We start from the raw sequence: 10119 nt of genomic DNA, 5'->3' as shown, positions 1-10119 counted from the left end.
TGTGTGTGTGTGTGTGTGTGTGTGTGTGTGTGTGTGTGTGTGTGTGTGTGTGTGTGTGTGTGTGTGTGTTGATACATTTTTATTCCAAAGCGGTACCGTTTTGTGTGCGTGAGTGATGCACCAGACAAAGTGTAAACAGCGAACAGTTATGGATTGTTTTTACACGTTTTCACTTACCTCTGCGAGTGTGTTGGTAAATGTACCTCCCCCTCTCATCCCCGAGCCCTGACACCTTTTCTCGCCTCTTTCTCTTTGATCAGGAGGTGATGCAGATGGAGCGGCAGCTCGGGGGTCGGCTGATTGACGAGCCTCACGTCCTGCTTTTCAAAGACAGTTACCACAACCTGCGCCTGTCCATCCATGACATGCCCCAGGCGCACTGGAGGAGCAAGCTGCTAGCCGGCTACCAGGTGCGTTGGGCTGCCCTTGAGGGGCTGCAGGGGCAGGGAGTCGCTCTGGATCAGTGCGGGAGTAAGGAGATTTAATACAAGTGCCTGGCCGAATCTGTTAAATTTGTTTACCGGCAGTAATAAGGCCGTCAAATGTGTTTGTTTATGAGCTCAATTTAAAATCTATGCCGTTTGTTAGTTTAAATTAGCCGTCCAGAAAAGTAAAAAATGAATTGAACGCATGTTAACAAAAGTTAAAAAGTTACTGACTATTCAGAAGCTATTTGGGAGAAACTTTTTTTTATTGTTAATGAGGCTTCGTGGTCTCCTAATGTCTCTGGAAAGTTGTTTTTCATTAAAGTTGGGCCAGACTTGTTAATTAAGCATGTTTTGGTTTGGCTTCAGTTGATCACTTTAAAGATTCACACAAAGGAGTGTTTCTAAGTCTGTTACTGCAGGACTCTGCTGTCCAATAACCTTTTCTGTTCTTGGCACACTTTGGAACTTAGTCATTTGTCAGAGTAGAGGGAACCTTTTTACTTTTTTTTTTTTTTTGGGGTGTGTGCACCCCTGTGCCTAGACCGCGAGTGTGCACGTAGTGTATACATGTGCATAGAGGAGCTGAATTGCGTGCACTAACTCAGGGCTGCAAGCTGATTGATTATACTAGCTGTCGCTCTCTCAAAGGGGGCTCGTATGAAATATAGAGCAGTATGTAAATATCTCGAACTTTGCAACCTGAATTTTGGATCGGCTCCACCTTACTGCACTCCCCGCACCTGCGCGTGGCCAGTTACACTGCAGCCCGACGTATGCGCACACAAGGGATGTTCCAGGACTAGAAAATGTTCTGGCTGTAACTATGTGAGCATTGAGTACCGGGTCCCCAATGAGAGCATGCAGACTGTGCCAAGCAAGCAAGGCGGCAACAATGCACCCAGAACAGAGGCTTATTCCTCTGGACTGTGCCTGTTCATTTGGAAGTGTTATTCCCCTCTCAGCAGTGCAGTCAAAAAGGCCTTTAGTCTCCCTGGGGCCCATGAAGACTTCTGTGTGTTTCACTCGGCTGCTCTGTTGCCAGTCTGCCTGGGTAACAGTGCCCCCATTTGGTTAGTAGGGTGTGCTGCAGGCCACACTTCTTTTCGACTGAGAACCCTGGTAGCCGTTGAACTCTGGTAAAGCGAGGAGTTAGTGTGCACTTTTTTCCCCCCCTCTTTCTCCAGCATTACAACAGTGCTTCTCCTGGGTTATGCAAACAAGTCATGAATATGCAGCAGACGAGAGATGGGGTAGAAATTGCAGCCTCAAATGCATTCTCCCAAAGACTCCCTGGTATCCGTTTGCTAGACAGAAGCTGAAGCCGATACAGCAGCTATTGAGTATGCTTATGCATTCGCCGCGTGATGTGCTTTAGCTTTAAAGTAGTGGTGTGATATTTCAGCGTTTACACAAACGCCACCATTTATATATCTGCCTGAAAGTTAGTACAAAGCTAAAGCAAGTTAATGAAAATAGATGAAAAGGAAAAAAAAAAATGCTTCCATTGCCAGCGTGACAGATTGCGTGTGTAATCTATTAAAATCCAAAGTTTGATTTCTTCTGTTATCAGCAGAGTCGGGCTGGCAGCTCTTAACTCCTATTAAAGATTCTATTTGTCAGTAACAGCGCATTTATTCCCTTTAACTTAATTGAACGTTGTCATTCCGCTGCCTCAGATATACTTAGCCATAATGATGACAGCTTATGTCAGTGTAATTAATGATAATCTCAGTGTATTCTAGGCAGGCGGTCGTGTTGTGGCGCGTTTCAGACATGCAGTTCTGACTGTGCTGCTGCATGTGCTTCTTTTTTTTTTTTCTTCTTCTACTGCAGGAGATCCCGTTCTACCACATCTGGAACGGTTCCCAGCGGTACCTGCACTGCACGTTCACTCTGGAGCGGCTCAGCCTCAGCACCTGCGAGCTCACCTGCCAGCTGTGTGTGTGGCAGGTGGAGGGGGAGGGACAGAGCTTTAGCCTGGACTTTAACATTGCCAAGGTAACGTTCGTTCTGCTCACTTAAAAGCTGCGGTTGATTATGCCGCAGCTACTATTTATCATTTTGGGCATCTGTAAAGGAGATGATTTTTCTGCTGAGCTCAGAAAACCTGTGTGGCTTTTTGTCCCCCCCCTTTCCAGGACACTCGAGCGTTGGACTCTGAGTTTCTGTTAATGGACAGTAACGCCACAGCTCTGGCGGGACCCAGCGCCTTTCAGATCCCGTACCTCATCAGGCAGAAGATCTGCAGCAGCCTGGACGCCCCCTGTCCCAACGGAGCCGACTGGAGAATGCTAGCACAAAGACTTAAACTCGAGAGGTAAAGATCAGCTTTACAATAACGCCTTATCTGATTGCTGATCTGATCGTTGTCAAGGCATGTCGGAGCCGGCGGCTTAGCTTTGAAATCTCTGAAGAAATTCTGATGAGCCTTATTTAACCAAACCTCTTGGAAGTGAGGTTTCACAGCAGAGTTATGCACAATATGTGAATACAGCTCACTCAAAATAATGATAGTAAAGAGATGTACTAATACAGATGTTGGCAGAAAAACAGTGAAATTTCAGTAATCAAGCACAATCGGTGTGGAGTGATTCACCTCAGCGGAGTGTTTTTCCTAAAGTTCAGGTAAACAGAGTAATGCTTTAGCAAGCTAATCCTCTTTTGACACAGCTAGTATTATAGGATTAATGCGGACTTGATGGATACAGCTATCATTTCTGCAAGAAAACATGACCCCCTTCTTCATTTCTCCCTCAGAAACAGGTAAGAAGCTTAAAGTCTGCAGCTAAACTTCTACCTGCTACATTCTGGTTAACAGCTGTAATTGGAAATGCAGCGAGCTAGCTGCCCATCAGCGGCAGGGAGGGGGGGGGGGGATAAAGTTGGAATAGGTTTGGATCTGTGCCGACCACTTCGTTCTCACAGCTACTGTACTCTTATCACCAAAGCACCTGTAACAAGAGCGTAGTCGGGCATTGATCTCTTATCCTCCAATTTAATTTCTACCTGGTAATGAAATCAAATAGGTACACTTAATTTGTCCAATCAACTTTTATTTACCCCAATTAATCACAAATTGAATTGATGCACTACAGGTTTAATTAGCAATGTTTTGCTCAACATAATCAATTCTCATTTAGACCTCAGGAAGGAACAACTGCTCCGTTGTTTGATCTGTCCTTAACAACGTGTTTTCCTCAAAAGGCTGCAGCTCCTTGGCATTCTGTCATGCTGCATTTCTGTGTTTGTTTCTGCGCGTGTAAAGTGTTCAGACCGAGCGGAACGGGACCAATCAATAAAACTTAAAATGCCAAGAACCTTTTATTTGATCTTTCTCTCCCAGGACGGTGCGAGCGGCTGCGTCTGAGCCATACAAGATAAGCTCTTGTTTCACGCGGCGAGGTGAATAAGCAGGGTTGACACATTTGTTTCTTTTTTTTAAACTTTAATAATGACACAGAGGTTCATTCCCAAAAGATTTTTTTTTTGACCAACGCTCCTCTTTGTTGCGTTGTCCTGATGCAGAGCCAGAGCCGTTCACGTTCTATAAAATCCAATTGACTTAAAATAGCACGGTGACGATGTGTTCCCGGTGCTTGTGTCCTACCGCTGCACTCACGTGTTTATAACCTCCACATAATGCTTCACCAGACAAACAGAAACACACGAGGAAGTCTGACTCCGTCTGACCTTTCTCAAGGTGAAAAAGGCTCGGTGGCATTTTCCTGTCTCCCCTTTCCCCCCTCACCGAAACACCCACACGGCACGGTGATTCTTTGTGCTTTACATCGTTCTCCTTTTTAATGTCATGTGGGTTCTACATAAGAGTTAAAGCCCCGGACATTTGGAAAAACAGAGAAATGCCATTTAATCAAACAAGCATCTTCGGCTACCGCAGGGATAAGGTCCCACTCAACATCAAATATCCAGCTGACTCGGGCCACTGCTTTGTTGTCATTGATTGGGTTTGATCGTAAAGGTTCTGCTCCCAAAATAGAAAAGGTCACTTCCGACTTAACTGTGAAAGTCTATATAGGATTTACTATATGGGATTTTGGGGCCAATTTCAACATCAAATAAAGAGGGAATGAGGGTTGTGGAGTTAAGCTTCAAATGAGAATTGTTAGAGAGTCTGTACGTAACGGCAGTTTCGAGAGCTCCGACTGTGTTCTTGTAGCTTTTATCATTTTTTTTACTTAGTGCGCCGACACTAGATATCAGGATGTAGCAATATAACCCACAATAAAACCTGACATTGACAGAGTTAGAAGAAAAGGCAGCACAATAAAATACCCGGTGAAAGGTTTTCCTGACACTCTTTAGGTGGAGAGAAAATGAGAGGCTCTGCTTTCTGATGTGTGCGCGTCGCTTGATTTAATTAATCTTCTGTGTTCTCTGCTCTCTCTCACCCCGCAGACACATGAGTTTCTTTGCATCCAAAGCAAGCCCAACCTCTGTGATCCTGGACCTTTGGGAGGCGCAACATTTCCACAGCGGCAACATCAACCAGCTGGCCACGGTCATGGCCGACATCGGCAAACAGGAAGCCATGATATTCCTGGTCTCCGATGGCGAGTGCTAACCTAGAAAAGAGGGACAGACTGGTGCCGAGGAAAAGTACACAACGTGATACACTAATACGCATTCTTACACACATAAAAAACAATAACTGCAGCGGGAATCGAAGAACAGAGCTGTCCCAGCGTTCCTTTTCTTCACTTTAGAAGATAAGAAAGTGTTTATGTAGGATTGAGTCCCTATTTCCCATCAAACACAGTAAAAATCTTTAAATGACAGACCAAATGAGGAACAAGGGGGTAGAGTTTTGGGTGTGTGTGTGTGTTTGGGGAAAACGTATTCACAGACTCAGTAGAGAAAGTACCTTTTATTTCCCATCAAAGACCCAAGTTAAATTAGTCCATACCCTAGTTCTGCTGCAAAGGTAACATCAAATTAACTCTTCTAAACAGGCCGCGTACGGCTTAACAAGGAGCAATATGCAAATGTAACGCTATTAGTAATGGCCAATATTGCAAATTCAGTCGTTAATTTTTGAACTTGGATTCAAAAACCGTGTGTTTTTAAACAGTCAGTTAAAAGGAAGGTGGCAAAAAAGGGTGCAGGTCATTTCAGGTTAAAGAGAACCAGCAACATATGCAATTGGCAGGTTCGTCACATGACATCAACTCAGAAGATTAGCCCACTTTTTTTTTTTCTTTACCTTTTTTATTTTATTTTAAAGCAACCTAGTGAGACTGTGTGCATGTGTGAGTCACATAATCTGTTTAACACACAGACGGCTTGTAGCAGATTCTGGACTTGCTGGTTTAAAAACAGATTGTGTGTCTGAGCCCCCCAAAAACCCATCTCATGTAGTTTGTGTGTGCGTTTGTGTGTGTTGTAGTCCAGCCGGTATCACTATTGTGAATCTAACATCTTGATCCAGTGAGACGCTTTGGAGCTTTTCCTCCTTTTAAATCGATATATGTGAGGTTTGAGTTCTCTGGATCCCTTTTTTTTTTTTTTTTTTGAAGTGATTAATATCTTGACTTAAAGTCATATTTTAAAGGAAATTTCTATTTAAAGCCTTCTGATTTTGATCCATAAGGTTTCCACATTTTATATTACCCCAATCGTTCATCGTGGCGTTTCTCTGTTTTAAATTCCACAGCTTAATGAAGAGGCCATAGGGCCGAGAGGCACGCCGACTGCACGTGTGCAAACGCTGAATGTCGTCAAAGCTCATTTCTAAAATGACATTTTCCTCTTGATTACATTGATTTTTGTAGTCTAAAAACATGGCCCGAAGGGTTATTATTCCATATGAATTATGTAGAGCACTTTCCCTCAGAAAAATCTGACAACAAATTCTTCAAAATCATCACAAGATTACTCATGTTGAAAGGGTAATTGTGCAGCTTTGTTTGTATTATTCATAAAGCAATGTTGGTGGGAATTCTGCATTTGCTGTGTGGCAAACAGTATTTCCACATCAGAGAGAAGCCCATCTCTCAGATAATATAAAGAGCAGCTTTTTCATAATGTCGCCCCCTCTGCTCACAAATAGATGCTTTGAAAGAAATTTTTTTTGGCTATCTGTATCCAGACAGCAACAATTATCCAATCGATTCATGCAAAAATCCATAAAGTGCAGCGGCGCATTTGCATTCTGTCGTATTTCACTAACAGTATTTTTCTTTTTCTCGTAACGAATCTGTCAAACAAACACAAAAATTTCTCGTTTAGCAATTTTCCTTCGGTGAGGTGTGAGCAGTCCCAAACTAGCCATAGGTTCTCTCTATGTCTGCCTCAGGGTTGCATGTGAAGTTGTCTGTTCAAAGCTATAATGAAAACCCCGCCCCTTTTCATTCAAACAGCGAGGACGGCCCAATCCTGCGGGCTCGAATGGTTTTTAACCTTTAAGATGAAATGATTGTCAGATTTTTTGGAATGTACATTAGTTTCCTTGTAGCAGGCAGAAAGTTTGACTTTCTTTTTATACCGTCGCCCATCGCCTTGCTCGTTTAACCCATCTCGTTAAACCACATCTCCCCTCAGAGTCCCGTTACCAGTTTATATAAAGATGCCGTGAAAATGATCAGAAACTCAAAATCTTTTCACGTTGAATCAGATCGCCGTGCATAATTTGTAAATACTTTTCTATACCAGCCGTGTGCTGTCACTTTGCATACTGTATATCAGCAGAATTGTTAACCAAAGTTTTCTGAATATCATTTCGAGGGCCACCGCATCCTCACGCTGTGTCCACGAATCCACTGTTTTCTAGAGTAGCTGTCTCTTTCATTGTCTTTCCTTTTCCCCTCATTTTAAGGCATCTCAATGCAGTTTGTTTACGCAGTACTCTGTGTCACCTTATCACTTTGTAAACAAATGTAAATTATATTTTAATATGAAGCCAAAAAAGACACTTAACTGGCGCAGCATTTGTCAAGTCTAAAACCGTGACGTGTTTGCCTATATACTGTTGTTTGGCGATCTAGCAGACTATTTGCAGTGTTAAGGGTTTCGAGACTGTTTCACAGGAAAGCTTTCTGTCGACGTTTTGTTCGTCCTTAACTCTGCGCACCTGATGATTTCTGTAACTAAGCATTTAAAAATCCAAGGTGGAAACTGTCACTTGTGCTTAACGAGTCACCGCGCGGGCTGCGTGGCTAATTGGAGAGTGAGGGCGTCGGTTAGGCACGTTTAGATGAGCCACGGCAGCTGTACAGTCAGAGCGCATGTGTGTGTTTCTTCATCCCCCTCCGTCATCGTCTTGGATATGTTGCCTAAGCACATTTCAGTAATGTAATTCACCAGCCGCCAGGATGTTGAGCATCTTATCTTCACATCTAGCTCATCCGACAAATCTAACAATTCTGCTATGACTCAGTGTGTGTGCGCGTGTGTGTGCGATGAATACAGTTTGAGAGAAAACCCAGGCCTGATAATTCTGTGTAAGTATGTGTCAGTAACATACAAGCTTTGTTCAAGGGTTTATACTGTCAGTTCACCCCTGTGTTATGGGGAGAAATGTAACATCTCAGCACTGTACTTTTTGTGTCACTCATTACTATTCAGTGTCAAGGATGTATTTGAGTGTGTGTGTGAGAGAGATTGGGTGTGTGCATACCTCCCCGTCACTCTTACTAAACTGTTTTCTTTTTGAAGTAAGAACAATAGCCTTCTGTACTTGTGAATGGTTTTTTCTCTTTAGTTCCTTGATTCAATGTTCCTTGCCTTTCTGCAAGTCAAAAATGCTGTATTTATTACATGCCACAGCGCTTATGCAATTGTATAATCCTCCTTTATGTTCCTTTGTTTTTAACCTTTTTTTGTGTTCCCTATCGTTAATGTAAATTGTTGTCGAAACTTTTGTGGCGATGGAAAAACTTCTGCTAAGGGAGATTTTCTGTACTTTTTTGGACAATGATATGGATTTGTGGGTAGAATTTTGGAAATTCGTTTCTAAGTGCTTTCAAGTATTTACTTGGCCTTATGTATATATATCTATCTATGACATTTCAGAAAGGTATGTATAGTAATTCAATCCGAAAATTGTTGTAAATAAATTATATATTGTTAAATCAAGGCCTGGATCTTTTACTTGAAAAGGTGTCTCTAGTTTGAGAGTTGAATCTTTTATGAAATGCGTCTGTTGTTCTTCTTGCCATGGGATTAAATGCAAAGCTTTTTGGCTGATTAACCTGGAGCCTTTCCTGCTACGGTGAAGGGATCCAGTGGTTCTGTGTGGGAAATTTTGCTGTCATAGTTTGGATCATCTTGTCCCCTGAGATGGAAATGTCAATGTCAATCACTACTGAGTCATCATTTTTACCTTATGATGAAACATTTCTGTCCTGATGGTCTCTTCCAGGATGACTGTGCTCCCACTCATAGCACACAAGGGCTCACTGAATAGTATGACTCATTGAGTATGACCTTCGTACATCACCTTTTTATTAAACTTACTCCGGAGCTTGTCATCGGAGGAAAGGGTACGCTGAGGGCAGGTCGCCAGTCTATTGCATAGCTAACACAGATGACTATTCACACCTAAGGTCAAATAAGCTAACAAGCATGGCTTTAGACTGTGGAAGGAAACTGGAGTAGCTGGAGAAAATCCTTATGTTGTGAAATGGTGCTGATTTTACTAGATTTGAGAAATACCCTCCTTATAGCTCATAACACTGAAAGTTCAAACTAAACCAGGAAAAAAGAAAACTCCAAACAAAATAAGTAGAAAACCAGAACTATAATGACTCTGTTCAAAAGCCAAGAGTTTCAGAGCAAATAAGTTATTTGCCCTACAAAAATTTATTCAGTTTATTTTCAATCTGTATATTTCCCCCTGGTTATCTACACCCCACCAGCAATAATCCTATGTCTTCCAGTTTGAGGAACCACTGGTCTACTGCCTCATCCTGCATTGAAGTTGAGCCAGAAAAGCTGATTAAAATATTCAAACTAAAATGTTTCGTAGACTGAACTTGCTCACTTGATCAAAGATACATTTTTGGCACATGTCATAATCAATGCATGGTTCAGACAAAGAAGCAGGTTTTACAGCTTGGCATCCATTTTTAAAACACCTCTGGGCACGTAGCTGGGGATTTACTTTAAAGCTGTATCTAAACTCACTAATTTCTGTGGTGACCAGGATATAAACAAACAGAATCACCAATTGAATCTGATGGGGAAAAAAAAGAAAATATTGCAAGGGAAATCTTTTTCCCTGACAGATTTTGCTGTAAAATTTCAGGACGCTGTTGGAGGATTCCTCTCTAAATGGTAATGGTCCAAAATGGGGTCTCAAACTCCAGTCCTTGAGCTTCTATTTGTCCCTGTTCCAACACACCTGAGTAAAATCAGTAGGTCATTAGTAAGACTCTAGAACTTGACTGCATGCTGAGGTGGCAGCCCCTAACTCAACTCAAGTAAATTTAAATAAGGGTTTTGAAAAAAAAGTACTTCTAAAAGTACATTTTTTGCACCATGTTCATTCACTCATGAGCTGCTGTAACATGAATCAAATGGCTGAAATGGCACCTCAGCATGCAGTTCTATAGTCTTGTGAATGACCTAATTGTATTCAGGTGTGTTGCAACAGGCACACAAGGAAAAGTTTCAGGACACCGGCCCTCGAGGACTGGAGTTTGAGACCACTGGTCTTAGAAAATAAAATAATAAA

The 10119-nt window shown here is 42.2% G+C and overlaps 1 protein-coding gene across 4 annotated transcripts in view; it reads left to right on the top strand.

The window, feature by feature from the left end:
* The window catches only part of unc5a (unc-5 netrin receptor A), a 149884-nt gene extending 141369 nt beyond the window's left edge, over positions 1–8515 (top strand). For all 4 annotated transcript variants that reach the window (XM_005719673.1, XM_005719675.1, XM_005719674.1 and 1 more), the window contains 4 exons: positions 261–410; positions 2262–2426; positions 2567–2745; positions 4845–8515. In XM_005719673.1, the coding sequence (XP_005719730.1) occupies positions 261–410; positions 2262–2426; positions 2567–2745; positions 4845–5010 (660 nt within the window). In that variant the 3' untranslated portion in view covers positions 5011–8515. The remainder of the gene's footprint in view (positions 1–260; positions 411–2261; positions 2427–2566; positions 2746–4844) is intronic.
* Positions 8516–10119: the final 1604 nt, after the last annotated feature.

This window comes from Pundamilia nyererei, unplaced genomic scaffold (assembly GCF_000239375.1).
Source record: "Pundamilia nyererei isolate P.nyererei 1_Seehausen unplaced genomic scaffold, PunNye1.0 scaffold00001, whole genome shotgun sequence".
NCBI classification, from domain to species: Eukaryota; Metazoa; Chordata; class Actinopteri; order Cichliformes; family Cichlidae; genus Pundamilia; species Pundamilia nyererei.
This window is presented reverse-complemented; position numbering and strand designations above follow the sequence as displayed.